The 20,223-nt window shown below is 41.6% G+C and overlaps 1 protein-coding gene across 1 annotated transcript in view; it reads right to left on the reverse strand.

Annotated features, from left to right (window-relative positions):
- The window catches only part of erbb2 (erb-b2 receptor tyrosine kinase 2), a 66,418-nt gene that overhangs the window by 8,046 nt on the left and 38,149 nt on the right, over positions 1 to 20,223 (reverse strand). Inside the window, exons 9-25 of the mRNA XM_017723622.2 lie at positions 19,598 to 19,724; positions 18,707 to 18,780; positions 18,538 to 18,628; positions 16,440 to 16,642; positions 16,064 to 16,196; positions 14,878 to 14,968; positions 14,513 to 14,667; positions 12,574 to 12,618; positions 11,242 to 11,380; positions 9,597 to 9,719; positions 7,856 to 7,954; positions 6,503 to 6,688; positions 5,233 to 5,388; positions 4,991 to 5,066; positions 2,847 to 2,993; positions 2,341 to 2,438; positions 950 to 1,135 (exon numbers count right to left, since the gene is read on the reverse strand). Coding sequence (XP_017579111.1) covers positions 950 to 1,135; positions 2,341 to 2,438; positions 2,847 to 2,993; positions 4,991 to 5,066; positions 5,233 to 5,388; positions 6,503 to 6,688; positions 7,856 to 7,954; positions 9,597 to 9,719; positions 11,242 to 11,380; positions 12,574 to 12,618; positions 14,513 to 14,667; positions 14,878 to 14,968; positions 16,064 to 16,196; positions 16,440 to 16,642; positions 18,538 to 18,628; positions 18,707 to 18,780; positions 19,598 to 19,724 — 2,129 coding nt within the window. The remainder of the gene's footprint in view (positions 1 to 949; positions 1,136 to 2,340; positions 2,439 to 2,846; positions 2,994 to 4,990; positions 5,067 to 5,232; positions 5,389 to 6,502; positions 6,689 to 7,855; positions 7,955 to 9,596; positions 9,720 to 11,241; positions 11,381 to 12,573; positions 12,619 to 14,512; positions 14,668 to 14,877; positions 14,969 to 16,063; positions 16,197 to 16,439; positions 16,643 to 18,537; positions 18,629 to 18,706; positions 18,781 to 19,597; positions 19,725 to 20,223) is intronic.

Here is a 20,223-nt window from a genome sequence, read left to right on the forward strand (position 1 = left end):
CTAATCCTAACCCTAAACTCAACCTCAACCCAAAACCTAACCCTCACCTTGGCTCTCATCCTAACCCTAACCTCAACCCAAAACCTAAGCCTAATGCTCACCTTGGCCCTAATCCTAACACTAACCTCAACCTCAACTCAAAACCTAACCCTCACCCTTGCCCTAATCCTAACACTCTTAACGTTTGATGTTACTTAGAGTCTGCTGAGTGTTCGTTTCATCGAGAAAGGACACTCAAAAAAAGAAAAACTGCAAATCCAAGAAGCTGCTGGTGTTCTCAGAACAATGGACTAACCACCCCAGAGTCCAGACCTCAACATGAAAGTGTGTTTAATGACTTTAGAAAATGATTAACCAGTTTCTAAGACTGAGCTTTGGAGGCGTGTCTGCAGATTCTTTGAGAAACTGAAAGAAAGTGAGTCTACTGAAACGAGTGGAAGCTGGAAGAAAGGGAAAAAGAGTGAACAGGCTAAATACTGAAAACACATGGTATATTTAGTGATTTATGTATATTATATTATCATTGTTCATATAAATAAACAACAAGTTATTACTCATATTGCATATCGCTGTTGTCAGAAGAAAACCTTGAATCTCCAAAACGGTAACTTTACAGGAGAAGGAAAAAACATGCTTTATTTTAATGTAAGTCAATGGAACCAGACATCTTACGAAGTCATTTTGGGTCATTTCTTTTGGTCCATTCATCATGAAATTTACACACAGTGTAAACATAAACAGTGATTTTCAAATTATGTCAAAAACTGAAAAACGACAAAAATAGAGATACAAGGTTTTGTTCCAACAACAGCGATATATTACTTATTCCGCTTGTTTATATTACTACTATCATTACATTACATTATTCCTTATTATTCGCATTATGGTGGAGTGTGGAGGGAGTAAAGAAAGAGAGAATGAGACAGAAGGACAGTAGAAAGGGACTGACCCTGTGGGAGTGGTGTCGGCTGGGCCCGTTGGCTGAACTCTCAGCCTGCGGGCTGAAAAAGCCTGGCTGAGGGACCAGATACTCCTCAGCATCTAAAAGCTCTTTCACGTTTCCCCCCTCCTCCGCCAGCAGGGTGCGGAAAAACTGGCTGTCCACTGGACTTGAAAGACTCATCTCATCATCGTTCTGAAAGGTGCAGACAAAAAAAACAAGGAACAGGGCATCATTAATCTACGATGATCGATGACATATTTGTAGAGTACAAAGTAGAGTACCACTCAAAGGTTTGGACAACTCTCAGAAGTGGTTTTCCATATTCATGCCCCCCCCCTCAACATTTTAGGTTAAAAGCAAAGACATAAAACAATGGAGTAACACACAGAATTATGTAGTGACCCATAAAAGTGTTAAACAAATCCAAGCTATATTCTATTTTACATTCTTTAAGGTAGCCCTGCTCTGTCTTGAAGCAGCTTTGTACATTCTTGGCTTTGCCCCAAGCAGCTTCTTGAGGAGCTGTTTGGAATGCTTTTCTAACAGGCTTAAAAAAAATTTAGCCCTTGACCCTTGACCATTCAAAATTGCTTGTTTAGAGAGATTTTTTTTGCTTTCCAAATATATTCATACATATACTATATAGACAAAAGTACTGGGACCAACCAGTTGGTTTGGTGGTTGCCAGGAGAACGTTACCTGCCTGACTGCACTGTACCAGCTGTAAAGTTTGGTGGAGGAGGCATAATGATATGGGGTTGTTTTCGGGGGTTGGCCTAGAACCCTTAGTTCCAGTGAAGGGAAACCTTCATGCTTCAGCACCAAGACATTCTGGACAATTGTCTGCTTCCAACTTGTGGGAACCTTTTCTGTTCCAGCATGACTGAGCCCCAGTGCACAAAGCAGCTCCATAAAGGCCTGACTGGGTGAGTTTGGTTTAGAAGAAATTGATTGGCTCTCACAGAGCCCTGACCTCAAGCCCATCCAACACCTTTGGAATGAACTACAACAGAGCCAGACGCTCTTGCGCTCTCATCAGTCTCTGACTTCAGACAGACAATCTCCAAAATCTTGTAGACAGCTTCCCTTAAGAGTGGAAGCTGTTAGAGCTGCAAAGGGGGACCAACTCCATATTAATGCGTATGGATTTAGAATGGTAATCATAAAAGCTCCTGTAAGTGTCCCAATACTTTTGTCCATATAATGTATGCATCACTATCCGTTTATATTTTTGTTTTGCGAACAAATTTTTAAACATGTAAGCTTAAGCCAACTCCGTCAGATGTGTTGCAGGTGCTGTGCAACTTGCTGGACCTCAATTCAGTGCGGTCAATCTACAGTATATGTATCTGGCCAGTTTTCCAGCATGTGACTGAAGTTTTGGTGTGAACGTGTACCTGGATGACCACGTAGCGCGTTGGATCTCGCGCCATGCCGCTGAAGTTTGTCACCAGCTCCTTAAACTTGGGTCGGCTCTCAGGATCGATCATCCAACCTGTCAATCAGATCAAGCAATCATCCAACATGTCAATCAATCAGATTAGTAACCCAACCTGATAATTAGCTTCATCTATCATCCTACTTCACAAGGAATCAGATCAATGTGCTGAGAATGATCCACTAAACAAATAGTACCTGCTCTGTGAGGGTCCATGGGGGCCCTCACCACTGAAGAACAGGGTAAAAGGGGGCTAATAAAGTATCAGAGAAACAGATGGACTACAGTCTGTAACTGTAGAACTACTAAGTGCACCTATACAGTAAGTGTAGCTGATAAAATGGACAATGAGCACAGAAACAAGGAGGTGGTCATAATGTTATGCCTGTTCGGTGTATTAGACCATAATAATGCCGACGTATGTGATGCTTTCTACTATAACCATTCAAAAAATAGAAGACTTACATTTGACCATGATCATGTAGACATCTATGGTGCAGATGATGGGCTGAGGGAGTCTTTCTCCGCCCTCTAGCAGCTCCGGGATATCCCGCGCCGGGATGAGGTCATACGGCTTCATGCCAAAGGTCATCAGCTCCCACACAGTCACTCCTGCGCAGTAAACACGTGAGTCACAGCTTATTTTACACGCAACGGCTTAGGACTGACCACAGTGTAATCTAAAACGCATAAAGAAATATTGAGGCACATACAGTCACAGAGAAAAGTTTGGGCATGCCTTTAATAAGGAGGTGTTGTTTTGTTTGTTTTTTTTAAACTATTTCTCATCTGAGAAATAATACCCATGGAGTCAGAAATCCTGACCAGTAACTAACTTTTAATGTGGTAGTAAATATTACGATATAACGACTGGTGTTTTTTATTATCATTCAAACTCTAAATGAAAACCTCTTGTAGGAGGAGAATATCAAAAAAATATTTCAGTCCATATTAAATGTTATACTAAATATTAAAGTCCAAAAACATCGGTTTTGGAAATAATGTCATATACATTTATTTATGTTTATATTGGCAACACATTTCAAGCATTTAAGCATATTTCTTTAGACCAAAAGATTATGAAAAACAAAATCATGAGTGCCCAAATTTTACTGAGTACTGAGCACAAGTCAGAGACCACCCTGCTTTTTTTTTTATTTCCAGTAAAAACAGCTATTCATTTTTTAAAAATCTGAAAAAAGTAGGAAATTATCTTATAATCATATTATATATATATATACACATATTACACACACACACACACACACACACACACACACACACACACACACACACACACACATCACAAAAAGTCAGGGATATTTGGCTTTTGGGCAAAATTTTAGGATGAACCTAAAATGCAGTCTAACCTTTCCAGGTGAACTTAATGTGACCACCTCTAAACTTCTGAATGCACATGTCCATCTGTTCAATGCTTCAGTACTTACTGCACAACTTGCTGTTCTCTAACAAGGAGCTTAACAGCAAGGTGGTGGTGGTGGTGTTACAGTGTTGGCAGGTGTGTCTAGTCAATACAGAACCGCCGTACACTTTGTGAATGGTACAGTGACCCAGTGGCCCAATACTACTGAATATCATCATTAATCCAGTCATTGTGCCTCTGCATGAACAACACAGGCCTAATTTCATCTTCATGGACGATGATGCTCCAGCTCATCGAGGGCGCATCATTAGGGAACGGCTGCTGGAGACTGGGGTTCCTCAAATGCAGAGGCCTGCACTTTCTCCAGACCTGAATACCATAGAAAATCTATGGGTTCAGCTCAGTTGCCGTGTAGAGGCTGTACCCCAGAACCTCAATGACCTGAGGGCCGCCCTTCAAGAAGAGTGGGATGCCACGCCTCAGCAGACAATGAGTCGACTTGCGAACAGTGTCGCTGTCGAGCTGTAATTGAAGCTCAAGGGCACATGAGTTATTGAGACACTGACATTTTTTGTTGGGGTGTACCCACCACTGTTGGCTTTTGTTTCAGTAAATTGTTTGAGATGAGGAAATCACCATCACATGCTTCTACTGAAATGCCCTACTTTCATGATATAATATCACTGTAGCGTGTCCAAAAATTTCACCCGAAAGCCAAATATTCCTAACGTTTTGTAAATGGGGAAGCGTGTTCTTTAATTGAAATATAAATTTAATTGAAATTTCATCTGGTCACCAGCATCTTCTATAAACTAGCTATTTAGACCAAGTCTGACAGAATCTGTCGTCTGAATTCTTAAGGAATAAGTTCGTTTTTCTATATTCTAAATTTCATGAACAATGTCATACCAATTGTGCAGCTGAAGGGCCTCAACATACGTACTTGCATCTAGAAAGGCCTTCAACAATTTCATATCATTTTGACCCAAGTCTAAAGAATGATTTCCCAGGTAAAGAGAACCAAAGTCAAAGGGTATTTTCATCCATACTGTCCATTAGGCTAGCCTTCCAGTATCCAGACAGAACCATACATTCCCAAAAGATATGGAAATGATTTGCATTGGCTGAGTTACACATTCCTTAGCAGCTGGTAAATAAATAAATGAAGGGAGGTCTCTGACTCTGCACGGTAACATACATGCTAAGTAAACATGCTTCTACTGACCGTAACTCCATACATCACTCTGGTGAGTGAACCTCCTGTGCAGGATGGACTCCAACGCCATCCATTTAATGGGAACCTATGATTTATAATCATTCATGGTTACAGCTTTCATGAAGATGCATGATGCTTGAATAAAAAAAATGCTAAATATTACAATGAAAATGTTCCCAAAATTGTTGGATTTTGTCAAAACAAGTGAGTCTTAAATGTTCCTTTATAAAGCCAGATACACAAACACAGACCTTCCCCCCGTCTGCGTGGTACTCCGTCTCGTCTATGTCCAGCAACCGAGCCAGGCCAAAATCTGTGATCTTTACATGGCTGGGGCTTTTCACCAGAACGTTCCGGGCTGCAAGATCTCTGTGGACCAGTCTAACATCTTCAAGGTAACTCATACCCTGAGGATATTAGATCAAACACAGATGCTGGTGAAGTACAATGCATGTCCAAAAGTTTGTAGACACCAGCTCATCAGTGTTCCTTCCGAAATGAAGGGAATTAATAGGGAGTTTGTCTTCTTTTGCTATAAAGACATCATAAGGTAGCTCGCTCAGACTTTGGTTCAATCATATAGAACATCCGATGCACAGTCGTATGCACAATTCTTAACACCCCACAGTCAGATGGGACGCTCTGTTGATTTTCTAAGTGAAAATTAATTTAGTTTAACATATTGGAAAACACTAAACTACAGTGCCATAACTTTTGCACAGGCCACATTTTATGCTTTATTTTTTTCCCCAATACATTAAATCCAGCTACTAAACAGTAATCGTGGTTTGAAAAAAGTACAGTGGTGTCTTCGCTGTAGATGACGTGCTGATTTAAAACATGGCATTTGACCGGGGGTGCCAAAACTTTTGCACACGGGCGCATGTGTGTTAAAATGCTTATGCTTAAAAATTGCTGAGCAGCCTCCAATGAAATTTACAAAACAAATTCCAATTATTATACTATTTTTGAAAGCTGTTCATGTACAAAGAGCAATATTTAACCAATAAGTGTGGCAGAAGTGTGATGAATTAGACATACAGTTTGCTGAACGGAGAGATATACGTAGAGCTGGGCATCGAAATCCAATACTTTCATGGCAGCAAAGTTAATTCAATACTAATGAATATCGAAAAAAATTCAGCATTAATTTTAAATGCCTAAGCAGTCAGTCTTATCAGCCTCAGTGAGTCAATAAGCATTGTGGTTCCATCTGTTGCGGCCTGTAAGCATACTCACAGCACCTCATGGTCATTTCTTGTTTAAGCCACACCCACTTTCACTTTGTAATTTAAAATAAGGTATCGAAACATCATGACCTTTGGACATCAAGGTCAAATGACCTGTATTGGTGTCGGTAAACCCTGAACGATAGCCAGCTCTAGGTATAAGCTTCCATTTCCTCATAGCTCCAGCAATTTTAGACGTCAAACATGGCTTGTCTGATTGACCACATTTGAGGTCAGAAGAAAAATAAATCGATTCACGTTGTATGATGCAGCGTTGATGCTATTAACTCACCTTAGCAATCTGCACACACCAGTTAAGCAGGTACTGCGAGCCGATGTGGTCCTTGTTCTCACGGACGTAGTCCAGCAGGCAGCCGTACGGCATCAGCTGAGTGACCAACTGCACAGTGGAGGTCAGGCAGATACCCAGCAAGCGGCACACGTATGGACTAGCTACCCCGGCCATCACGTAGGCCTCCTGCACACATACAGGGACGCAAACGTGTAAGCAAACGTACAGGACGTGATGAGAACGTTTTACTTTATTTAAAATGGATGTGGACTCGAGTCATATGACTCAAGATTAAAATGTGGAAGGAGAGCCTGACTGCAGACTTCAGATTGTGCTTCATATACAGCCACACACTACTAAGATGCTGTCATTAAAAGCTGTATTATTCTTTCCATTATTTAGTGTTGTGGCCTTAAATTAGCTGAAGAATGCAGACTGACTTGCTTAGGACTACTGACTTGGGACTTGACTTGAAAGTCGCCTGTACCTCGGAACTTGAATCAAGATTCAACTCTCTTGACTTGGGACTTGACTCTGGACTTGAGTGTCAAGACCTGAGACTTGTTACTTGCATCTTAAGCTACGTTCACATTACCAGGCTGAAGTGGCATTAATCTGATTTTTTGCCCTAATGTGACTCAAATCTGATGTTTTCAAGGCTGTGTGGACACAAATCTGATCTTTTCAAATCTGACCTGAGCCCCTTTCATAGACCTGGTTCAGGCCATGCAACCTTAATGTAACGCTCAAATCAGAATTCATGTGCTTTTATTTCACTGCGCGTGCGCCATCATTCAGCGTTACCATGGCAACTGCGCTGAACAAAGGTTAAGCCTGTGAATGGTAGAAAAGCAGCTCATCTCACCTTTTTCTCCTTCGTCTGGCTCTAATAATGAAGCTGAGAGCTGATCAGAGCTAATGATCTTCTCAGTGAAGCTCGTTCTGCTTGTTAGTTTGTGCTGATGATGCAGTGATTCAGTCACGTGACGTTATTGAGTAGGATGAGCTCATGAGGGTCATTTCAGGACGGCAGTTCACCACATTAATGACAGATTTTAATCTCTTACCTAAATGAATGTGAACCAATGAGTCAGAAAGACTGGATTTGAGCAACAAGGATTGTAATGTGAACGTAGCTTTAGTAAGTGGTCCTAACCTCTGGATTATACAGATAAGGATGGAAAAGGTAGAATGTGTATATAAGCTACTTTATAGCCCCTGGTCCTGCTTTTAGTAGGTAGGACAGTAGGTCGGGTATAAATAGAGTGGTCATGACTCTCAAAGACAAGCCCAAGGTCCCTATTTGTCTGTGTTTCTAACTTGCTTGAACAGTTGATACCAAATCTGACTCACATCCAGAATCTCTTTGTTGGCTTTGGGGGACGTGTTCTCGCGCAAGACCTTAATGGCTACTGGAATCTTCACGTTTTCTCCATCAGGAGCCCAAATGCCCTACAGATGAAGAGACCAAAACACAGAGTGAGAGAACAGCACCATTAGCCCTTGGTTACTTTTCTCCAAACCAAATGACATTCATTGCTAACAGTAACACCTGATATTGCACATTAAAAGTTTCACTTTTTTATCATGTTGTAATTGTGTAAAAAAGATTTTTTACTTGAGCTCATTAAAACAAACTGAATTTCAAACAAAGTAGAAATTGCCAACTGTCAACACATCTCTCTGATTGTAAGTAAAAGACAGTGGTGTACAGTAACTGAGTAAATGTAGTTTGTTTCTGTACTTAAGTAGTTTTTTTGTGTATCCGTACCGAAGTTTTTTCCATTCTGGGTGACTTTTTACTTTCACTCCACTACATTTCAAAGTCTAATATCTGACTTTTTCCTCCACTACATTTCGTTCCTTTTGGTTTCTGTGTGTATAAAAATGTAACATGTCAAAATGAAACAAGCGCAAAGCAAGAGCACCAATCAGGGCACAGCGGTCACTTTGTTTAGAGCTGGTTTTGACCTGTTGGTCATACCGACCCAGTGCAGCACACGGTTCAATGTCAGTGCAGCAGTGTAAAATTTTGGGAGAGTCTGTTCAACATAAATGATGAACTAACCTAACTTTGTGTAAATAGAGCTCAATATAGAAATATGTCCACATATGCAGTCGAGACTGACGCAGCTTTTTTCTGAATTTCTACAAACACCATTTCATTTTATAGTAAATTAGTTTGGGCTGGTTTATGTTTATGAACAGAGGCCTACAGATCAACATAGTAAAGGAGCTCATTTGTGATCCTGAGTTTAAAGCCTGTTTTTATTAAACCTAAACTTTGGAACTAAGTTTTAAATAAATCTTAAACTGAAACTTTGCTTGTGTGTAAAAAGTGATTTCAGAGCCACTCGGTTCTCCCTGATGGAAACTGTTTACCTTCAGTGTTTTGTGCTTATGATCATTTTAATAGACGTCAGCGTCACTAATTAATGACGTTCTATTAAAAGACTGGTTTACCAAGAGAGACGCTGGAGGACTTTCACCTGAAATGAGTTAATAAAGCGAGTCTTGTTATAAAAATTGTAACAGAACATCAGAGCCAGAATTACTCTTTTAGTACTTTTAATTTTGATACTTAAGTACATTTGAAGGTAAATACTTTAGTACTTTTACTCAAGTGGAGGTCTAAAGGGAGGAACTTCTACTTTTACTGGAGTAATATTTTACCTTGGGTGTCTCTACTTTACCTAAAGAACATTGTATACTTCGTCCAACACTGACAGAAGAGAGGGTATTTTATGATGTTAATTTGATGAAGGTATTGTTGTGTATAATCTTGCTTTTTGTATGTAATGCATGTCAAAGCAACAATAACTCTAGCTTTCTACAAAAAAATACTCTATTATCCACTGGCTAAAATTTATTTTTAACTCTTAGCGCTTTTAGCATTTTCACCAGCAGTGCTCCATTATAGGCAAACTCCACTGATTTTTCTACATTTCTGCAAATTTCAATCACTGAAATGTAAACAAAGTCATTCCATGGTCTGATGTGAAATTTACCACCTTACCACCTTGCTTTTCTTTAATGTGGGTAATGGGAACCAGGGGTTGCAGTATGCAATTCCCCTTTAAACACTTATGCTGACCTTATATACAGTGCCGAACGCTCCAGAGCCCAGCACTCTGAGCTTCTTGAGCTCCGTCTCCTTCAGGATGCGCATCTGAGCCTGGTTTGGCAAAGCTCCACTCGGAGTCAGCGGCTCCACCAACTGCGGTATAAATAAATACGAACACAACAGACAAAATGAAAGCAAAAGCATCACTCAGTATTCCTTAAGAACATATCCAGTTCAACCAGTTTGTAAGTTATATTCAGAGAATGATGTTTACCCTCCTAGCAGACTACGATTCTATCCATATATGGAAGGGGAGGGGGGGGGGGCAATTCTTAAATGCATCGCGAATTCTGAATCGATTCACAAAATATCAAAAATCGATTTTCTAACTATTTGATTAACAATGTTGACGGAATGGAAAAGGCGCAACTTGGAAGTGCGGGAGTGCAGAGCTCGGACAGTCTGTCACCTCACATAACAAAACAACTGAGTGAGTGAGAAAGCCAACCGGCACCCTCTGCATTAAAAGCCAGGTTAGGTCAGGAGTCACAACCCAAATGTTCAGAAGAGATATTTTGTAAAGTAGGTCTCAGTATGTGCTGATGTCCTAATATAGGCTAAACAGTATAAACACAGACTTACTTTACTCTGCGTTAAGCTCTAGCAGCTTTCCTCCCCTTTCCGACATGAAAATTCTCCTCAAAAGTTGAGATTCTTGTAAAATGTTTCTCAACGTTCGACTGTTTTATGAGGCTGAAGTCGCTTCTCATTCTCCAGCTTCTTGTTTGAATTTAAAATTTCGAAGAATTTTAAACGCAAGACCATTTAAGGTGGAACGGAAAGAGAATCCAACATCACAACTTTTTAGTGTCTGACAGCCTCTCATTGCAGATTGAACGCATCAGGAAACCAACCGCAGTGCTTATAAATGCAAATAAGTCCGTTCGTCTACAAATGTTCAAGCAAGCGATGTCAAAGCTCCCACCCAAATCGGAAGTGAATTAGAAACTCTGTCGCAAATTTTATTGCCAAGGATTCGGGTCTGTTCGGTGTTGTTGAGAACCAGGGCTTTCGCGCTACGCTGCCCACTTTGGAGCCGACATACAGCGTCCCTCTCAAACATATTTTACTGATGCAGTGATATTATTATTACATTGGAAGTAAATCTTTATGGACTATTACAAATACTTTGCTTTAAAAGTACCGAGTCCTCACACAGTGGAAAAAAAGAAATCCTGTACAGAAAAAAAGATGCATCGATAATCGTTTTATAATCGCATCGTAGCCTCTGAATCCTAATCGAATCAAATCGTGAGGTGCCTAGAGATTCACACCCCTAGTACATAGAATCAATGCTAAATATTGTGTTGACAGTGTACAGAGTTGTTAGCATTGCTCAGATAAATCACAACACTAATTTTTACTTGGTACATTTTGATTACAAACAGCATATTATATGCAGTTTCTATGCAAAATGTAGTCTACTGCTCCCCAATGTCTGCTTGGGGATTAATCAATCAATCAATATATTATTATTATGATTATAATAATGTATTTAATATTGTTTTTAGGTAATTGAGATACATTATGGTTAAAAACCTTAAGCTATTCTAACTACTCAGAAGCCAATGGCACAGTCACAGCTACAGCCCCCAGGATGCTTTGCATGTCTGACCTCATGCTCCTGCAGGATCCTTCTCATGGTTTCCTTCTTCTTCAGGTGTTTCTGCCGACGCAGGTAGAAGACCAGCAGAGCCAGCAGGATGAAGAAGAGGACCACGCCACCCATCACGGCCGCTATGGTTGTGCCAGGCCTGCGGGGTTACCATGACAACAACCTTTTCAGTCATGATAAACTTGGTAGAATACACATTATTAGCAATGTCCAGAGGCGTCAGCTGAGCACGTAAAGATCTGGGGCTCAGCCTAATTCACTGCACAACTGTTACTGGACAGATTTACCTGAATTTTTTAATTAACGTGTAAAATATGTAGCTGCTGCTTTTTATTTAATGTTGACAACAAATCAAAGCAATGTGCATCCAATACACAGGTGTGTCTTATAAACGAAATCACAGAAAAGTAAAAAAAACAAAAGACTAAACGTAACAGGAAATTAAAACGTGTCAAAAACAGACACGTTTGCTCTATAATGCCGTTCTCTCCTCTTCATTCGTCCTGCTAACAGAAGAATATTTAATCTGTACAATATTTTATACTTTTTACACATTTTAAAAATTAAATAGTTATTCATGCAACACTTCTTGCCAAAAACCAGACAAGAGACAGTATTTTCAATATAAAACAAATTATTCTGTTTCGGTCATTTTATGTCCTGTTGACTGTTAGAGCTCTGTTCCCTGAGCAGAGTCCACTGAGCCCTACAAAATATCAGGTGCATAGATGATTTCATGCGGGTTCATAACGATTGGATCCTGCGCCTTCAGCTCTGTGTTCAGCGCCAGGGACAGCACACTGAACACGTCAAATAGCTGTGCATCACAGGCAATGTTCCCAGTTGTTGTTGAAACTTTGTGTTGATAACTTTTGAACCATAAGAGATATTGCAAAACTTTTTTTGCAGCAATTGATTTCTGAGACAATTCTGATCTTCTTTGATCTGCTACATGACCAACTTGATCCAATATGGTGGCTTTGAAGATGGCAGCCATGTTCCGGACATAGTCCTAAAAGATAGGCTCCTTCACCCATTACTTGATGGGGTATTGAGATCTGTCGTTTTCCCGTTCCTTTCTGAAATAAAACGGTGTCCTTTGACTTTTGACTCACCCTGTACATTAATTTACATACAAGTTAAAATGATCATTGTTTCCCACTGAAGTAGATTTGCTTTTTTTATGGAAATTTCACTCGCATTTTACCATTTGTACTCTCATCGCATATGCCCTCCCCTCCCTCTCTCTCCCCCTCTTCCTCTCTCTCTCACTGGCAATGTCCAACGTCCACCCATGTCATGCTTATATTAAGAGCTTTTGGGCCGTCTTACCCAGCTTTCTGGTGAATTGGACACCCTCTCTCATCCAGTGGACACCTATGAAGAAACAAAGACTTCATTAATTCTAATGATAAGATCTGGACTGTGAAACATCTCCAACTCCTCACCTGCTTTATGAACTTAAACTTCCCACATGTTCCGATTTAACATCCTGACTGTGTTTCCTTACATTTTTAACACCATGCGCAGTGGACGCCTGATTCCAAACACACTCTCGCTCTACTTCTGCCACTCATTGATAAGGACACGTGTAGCAGTTAGGCACATTTCTTAAGTCAACACAGAGTCTGAATGTCTACATTTTTTTTAAAGGAGAAAACTGAAAATTTCCATCATCTGCAGTGTTTTGCCTGCTGTTAAACTACTAGGCAATACGTCAGACACAGTTAGACAATACAGAAGACATCAGTTGAAGGCTATACTGCTATGCATATGTCTGCAAACTAAGCCAATTTACTGCCAAATTGGCAGTAAAGTTATCAGATCAATCAAAGTTTTTAACACTTTAAAAAATAATTCATAGTGCAGCTTTAAAATGTTTTATTTGAAAGAATTAGCATTACTGAGTCAGGAAAAAGAACATGCTAAAATATGGTGTCCTGTAAACTCTGAAATAATCATTTAAAAGTCAGTGGTGTCGAGTTGGGAGTATTGCAGACCACATCATACGTCTTTATGTATTAACTTCACACCCACAGACTCAAAAAGAAGGTGCGGCTTGATGTTTAGGTCTCCAACGTAAAATCAACATTATACTGATGAAGATAGTCACTGTAGTAGATAATTCACTGAAAGTCTTGACTGGAGTCCTCTTAGAGTAAAAACTCGTACAATCAAAAACTGTACTTCCACACATTGAGTGCAATTACACATTTCTACCAGAGAGGTCTCCACATCCCCAAAACTTACTCAGTGCAGCTTTAAAAAGTATCTGGCCAATTCCAGTATTCCAGAAACCGTTGCCGTATATAATAAACATGTTTCCGTTCCAGAAAGCAGTCAAGTGCTGTTTTGCTTTGAAATATTTTAAACTGCACATTAATAAGAACATGCCCTGCGATGGACTGGCGACCTGTCTAGGGTGTATCCTGCCTTCCACCCGAAGACTGCTGGGATAGGCTCCAGCACCCCCCCGCAACCCTAACGGAGAAGCGGCTTAGAAAATGGATGGATGGATGGATTAATAAGAACATTGCTGTGAAACTGAATTCCAACAAAATCTGATTAGATGCGTTTTGTTTCATGTGCAACTAAAGTGTCTTGATCTCATAGGAGAGGGTGAAAGGTTGTGGTTTTGAATGGGTAAACATTTGGCTTGACTGGTGGTTTGCTAAAAGGGAATAAATAAATAAATAAACACACACACACACACACACACACACACACACACACACACACACACGTCAAGTGACCACTTTGGCCACAGATGCGGTATTTTTAGAGGCCAAGATTTGAAGTGCTGTGGCCAGAGGTTCCGTGCTAACCCTACAGCCTCAAGGACACCATAAGTACATGAGTTACAGTTACATTTTACATCGCATTATTTGTTATTATTTAATCTGAAATACTTTTATCAATTCATAAAAGTACAATTTACTAAATAATATAACAATATAACATAAATTAAAGAATACATTGAATAGGTTTTACGACAAGTACAGTTGTATACATGCATTTGAACATCTTCAAAATCTGTTCTGTTTATTTTACTGCACAATTTGCAGTTTAGTTCAACATCCTGGATATATTTTTTTCCAAATATGTTTGTAGAGGAACGTGTCAGTTATAGTTTATGTAGAAAATGAATGGAATTTGATCAGCGGCGCCCAAAGTTTCCAAAAGACCAATTATAAACCAGCTTCAATTCTGAGGCACTTGCTCCATTCAGTCTACTGTATTTTAGAGCTGAAGTTCTGTTACTGATGCTTACGACACAGAGCAGTTGTTGGGACACGGTATGCAGTGTCCACTCTCATTGCTGTATTTCCACACAGTGTGCTGGTCTTCCTTCACGCCGCTGGGACAACGCTCCACGCACACGTCTCCGTCCTGGAAGTGCAGGCACTCCACACACTGATCCGGACCCTGCCAGGAATAAAGGTCAGTTAAAATCTTCGCTAGAGCATGACAGGATCCTCCACTTTGAGGGTACACGATATACGACACATACATACAAATATATGATCTATTTTTGTTATTGACCACAAGTACACAGGCGAAGTGAACGAGTGAATAAAAAAAAAAAACAGTGAAAAGTGGGATGAATTAACAAGAAGTGTGTGTGAAGTGTCTTACTGGGCCAGAGCAGGACTCGGAACCGTTGACTGGTCGGCACTCAGGGTGACAGGGAACGCAGGAGAGGTCATCGCTGAACTCCCTGACCAAACTACAAGCACAGAAAGCTGAGTTTGACTCTGGGACATTTTTAGATGCAGTCATCTACTGACTACCTGATCTGCATCTGCAAATGCAGCTTGAAATGTTTACCCCAGTCAAGCTGGGGCTGAAGTTTGTCAGGCTACAGTTTGATGTAGATAGATCTTCGATGGGTTACATTTGGGTTCAAATCAAATTTCTCCAAGCTATATTAAAGTCTGGTTGAGACTCAGGGCTGATTATTAATCCGCAACCTGCAGTCAAAACCATGACGGTTGTACCTCTATCCTCGCACAAGCTGAGAAGAAACCCATACAGCGATCAGGCATAACATTATGACCACCTGATTGTTTCTATGCTCATTGTCCATTTTATCAGCTCCACTTACTGTATAGGTGCACTTTGTAGTTCTACAGTTACAGACTGTAGTCCATCTGTTTCTCTGATACTTTGTTAGCCCCATTTTACCCTGTTCTTCAGTCGTCAGGACCCCCATGGACCCCCACAGAGCAGGCACTATTAGGGTGGTGGATCATTCTCAGCACTGCAGTAATACTGATGTGGTGGTCGTGTGCTAGTGTGTGTTGTGCTGGTCTGAGTGGATCAGACACTGCAGTGCTGCTTGAGTTTTTAAACACTGTGTCCACTCACTGTCCACTCTATTAGACACTCCTACCTTGTCGGTCCACCTTGTAGATGTAAAGTCAGACGACAGCTAATCTGCTGCTGCACAGTTTGTGTTGGTCGTCCTCTAGTCCTTCATCAGTGGTCAAAGGACGCTACCCACAGGACGTCTGATCCACTCGTAGCAGCACAACACACACTAACACACCACCACCATGTCAGTGTTACTGCAATGCTGAGAATGATCCACTATCCAAACAGTACTTGCTCTGTGAGAGTCCATGGGGGTCCTGACCAGTGAAGAACAGGCTAAAAGGGGGCTAACAAAGTATCAGAGAAACAGATGGACTACAGTCTGTAACTGTAGAACTACAAAGTGCAGCTATACAGTAAGTGGAGCTGATAAAGTGGACAGTGAGCGTAGAAACAAGGAGGTGGTCATAATGTTAAACAAGACTCCATGCTGTCTACACAAGCTCACCCATTCCTGATGTTGCACTCCTTCACACACTCTTTGCCACGCCGATAGGAAACGCACGACACACACTGGCTTGGCCCGGGACCCCAGCAAGACCCATTCTTGCAAAGAGGGTCACAGACGTGCCCATCTGCCTCTGAAAAACACAGAGAGAGAAACCCAGACACTAGAAAGTTTAAGAAACATACACAGCACATATTTTCACCCTTAATCCAAAGGTTGATCAGCCAAAACATGTTTAGATGTGCACCAGAACTTCAAGGCTAATGTAGTTAACAACTCATGAAAGCTTACAGCTCAACAGTTAGCACTGCACTAACCGCGTACCTCAAACTGAGAACATCAGATTATCAACAGATCATAAATACGCAGCTCTTACCGCAGGCTTGCGGGTCTCGGTTGTTGTTGCTGATGAGGTTGGGCTCCTGGCTGAGGTACAGCAGGGACGACCAGGGCAGGGAGGAGGTGTAACACAGCCGAGAGTTATTGTGGACCAGCACCAACCCGCCACTGACACTGCGCAGAGAACGTAGGCCCAGAGACTCAATCTGCAGAGACTGGATGCCCAGTGAATACACACCTCTACACAGAGAGAGAGAGAGAGAGAGAGAGAGAGAGAGAGAGAGAGAGAGAGAGAGAGAGAGAGAGAGACAGAGACAGAGACAGAGACAGAGACAGAGACAGAGACAGAGACAGAGAGAGAGAGAGAGAGAGAGAGAGAGAGAGAGAGACAGAGACAGAGACAGAGACAGAGACAGAGACAGAGACAGAGACAGACAGACAGACAGACAGACAGACAGACAGACAGAGAGAGAGAGAGAGAGAGAGAGAGAGAGAGAGAGAGAGAGAGAGAGACATAAGGATTACAGACCACTTCCCTGAACCTTTTGTGTGTTACCATCCAAAATAGCAACTAGCGACTTTTTAGTGTTTGTCAGTTTCTTGTTGCAGATTATACGTATCGGGAAACCAGCTGGAGTGATTATAAACACAAGCAAGTCACTTTGTCTACAAATGATCAATGTTAGTCTTAAATCTCTCTCTTTGCCGTTTTGTTAGCTGCTAACTAGGCGACACTTGTCTGTGTTGCTATGGTGACCATCAGTCTGTGCTGATCTTCAGGGTTAAAGGGTGAATCAGCAGTTCTACATTAACTCAAACTGTGTTGAACGATCAGCTGAGCTTTATTTTACTGTAAAGGAGGATTATTTTATTTTTACCTACTAATCTAATTCAGCTGTGGAGCCACAACAGAGCAGTAAAAGAGCCACCTGGCGCTGACAACCTGCTAACGCTCCACACTGAATAAGTGAAAAGGCTGTCCTGGGTATCTTATAGATGTGAAAGCTGGACTATAATAAAAAAGCATTGTGTGAAGATTTTAAGCACCTTGAATGGATTCCTGACCAAATCGTGCCTCCTTTGAACATCTCACTCAAAGTGCAGATAAACTTGAATACCTTATTTTGGAAATGTATGTCAGATGAACCAATTCAATGGTAAAGACCAACATGCTGAGAACAGCTAAAGGTAAAACAGGAAGAGTTGGATGGATAAAGTCAGTGGAATAATAATAAGCAGCCATTCAGAAGCCAGGATATTCTGGAGAAACACTACAGTAGTCAGAATCAGGGCAGTCATGGGCTGGAGGTTAGGGAACCAGCCTTGTGACCGGAAGGCTGCCGGTTTGATCCCCAGAGCTGACAGCACATGACTGAGGTGTCCTTGAGCAAGACACCTAACCTCCAACTGCTCCCCGGGCGCTGTGGATTGGGCTGACCACCACTCTGGGCAAGTGTGCTCCCTGCCCCTAGTGTGTGTGTGCTCACTAGAGTGTATGTGGTGTTTCACTTCACGAATGGGTTAAATGGGGAAGTGAAATTTCCCCATTGTGGGACTAATAAGGGTCACTTAATCTTTATCAACTTGACAGGTGGTGCTGCTGGGTTTTTACACACATCAGCATCACTGCTTGATTGAGAGAGGTCCACCACCCAAAAATATCCAGCCAAGAGAGGCTCTGAGCTCAGAAACTGACCACTGGCAAAGGATTAAGAGGATGGCTAACACAAAATGTGCATTAATAGATGAGCTACAGTCTCTAACTATGCACCAGCAGGGTGAGACTGTTAATAAAGTGGACAGTGAGTGGATCTCATGTGTATGACGTAAACACAGCGTTGTGTCATTCTGGCTCAATGCTGTTGGGTTAAACAGAAGGCAACCATACAGGTGCAGAAGGATAATCATTAACTTTAATGACCAGTGGGTTTGATAAGCCTGGCTGAGCCAGACAAACAGACAGACACAAATATCACAGGCCGAGGGAGACAGACTGAGGAAGAGATAAAGAAAAATATGTGCGCTGAAGGAAGAAGGAAGAGGCAAGAGGCAGGCAGGCTGAGAAACGTGTGTGGGGAAGAATAAAGTAATGAAGGGAAATAAAGAGACAGAGAGAGACGACAGGACTGGCTTACTTGTACAGCATTCGCCCTCGGATCACCTTCAGGTTTTCAAACACGCCCAAGTCTCCACTGTTTTCTGGCCATGCATCAATGTACAGGTAACCTGGGGGCACAAGCACATTTAATCAGACTACTGAAGTGAACTTGCTGACCTACAAAGCTGGCGGGACGGCCATGTTACCTGTGATTTCCTCCAACGTCCTGAACACCTCAAGGTCAGTGGCCTGCAGACTTGTCAAATTGGTCAGCGGGTCGCTGCAGGAGGAACACAGTAGTTGTTTGTAGTGAGAAAAGATAAAAAAGTAAAAATGCATTGCTTTGTAGTCAGACATGAATGTTGTGGGTGGATAGTGTAGTGGTTAACACTTCTGCCTTCTACACTGTAGACTGGGGTTCAATCCCCCACCAAGGCAAGCACCCTACACTATACCAGTAAGAGTCCTTGGGCAAGACTCCTAACACCACCTTGGCCTACCTGTGTAAAATAATCAAGTTGTAAGTCGCTCTGGATAAGAGATATATATTTCTTCATAACAAGCATGAAAAATCACTAGTAGTATGCTACGGTCTCGGCAGCTAGCTAGCTAACTTTCCCGTTCCACTTTAAATGGTGCTGCAGTCACATTCTGGCACCTCAGGCATCTGAACTGCTGTTCCATTTAAGGTGGAATGGGAAGATTCCAACGAAAAGCTGGTGAATATCTGACTTCAGCTTGACATCACTGAAGAATTAGTGGTGGGCAATAATAAATAACTGCCCCCCTCTTTGAAGGCAGATGATGCCCTAAATGTAACAAAAGCCCAGCAGTGAGGAGCTGAACTTTGAACCCTCCTCTGCTACAATTACCATCATATCAATCAAGTCTATTCAACATGACCCAGTTGGAGACTCTACAGCTCACACTGTTTTGGTCGCACATAATAAAACTGGTGTACATAAACCTCCTAACTTCAAACATGTCTTGGCTGACTGACTACATCTGGGGTCAATTCGGAGAGAAATCGTGTACAGTGAATTTTTTGCATAACTTTTCTTTTAGATCTCAGCAAATGCAGTGACACTCAGACTTACACTTTAAAGGACTGGGGGAGGAAGGCCAGACTGCCGTAAATCTTCTTGCAACCTTCGAAGAAGCCAATGTTGGAGGACTTCACCGCAGACACCCCCTGTAGGTTCCCCATGCCTAAACCGTAACACACTGACACAAAAACGAAGAAGAAATCTATAAATAAACATGCAAGTAGGATCACATGAAGTTTGGAGGTCTGTAGCAATTGACTCTGCAGAAAGTTGGCGACCTCTGTGCACTATGCCCCTCAGCATCCACTGACCCTGCTCTGTCATTTTACGTGGCTGACCACTTCGTGGCTGAGTTGCTGTCGTTCCCAATCGCTTCCACTTTGTTATAATACCACTGACACTTGACCGTGGAATATTTAGTAGTGTGGAAATTTCCCGACTGGACTTGTTCCACAGGTGGCGTCCGATCACGGTACCATGCTGGAATTCACTGAGCTCCTGAGAGCGACCCATTCTTTCACTAATGTCTGTAGAAGCAGTCTGCAGGCCTAGGGGCTTGATTTTATACACTTGTGGCCATGGAAGTGACTGGAACACCTGAATTCAGTGATTTGGATGGGTGACTGAATACTTTTGGAAATACAGTGTCTGCTACTTTAGGGCATTTCCAGAACATA

The sequence above is a fragment of the Pygocentrus nattereri genome, chromosome 13 (assembly GCF_015220715.1).
Source record: "Pygocentrus nattereri isolate fPygNat1 chromosome 13, fPygNat1.pri, whole genome shotgun sequence".
In the NCBI taxonomy this organism is placed as follows: Eukaryota; Metazoa; Chordata; class Actinopteri; order Characiformes; family Serrasalmidae; genus Pygocentrus; species Pygocentrus nattereri.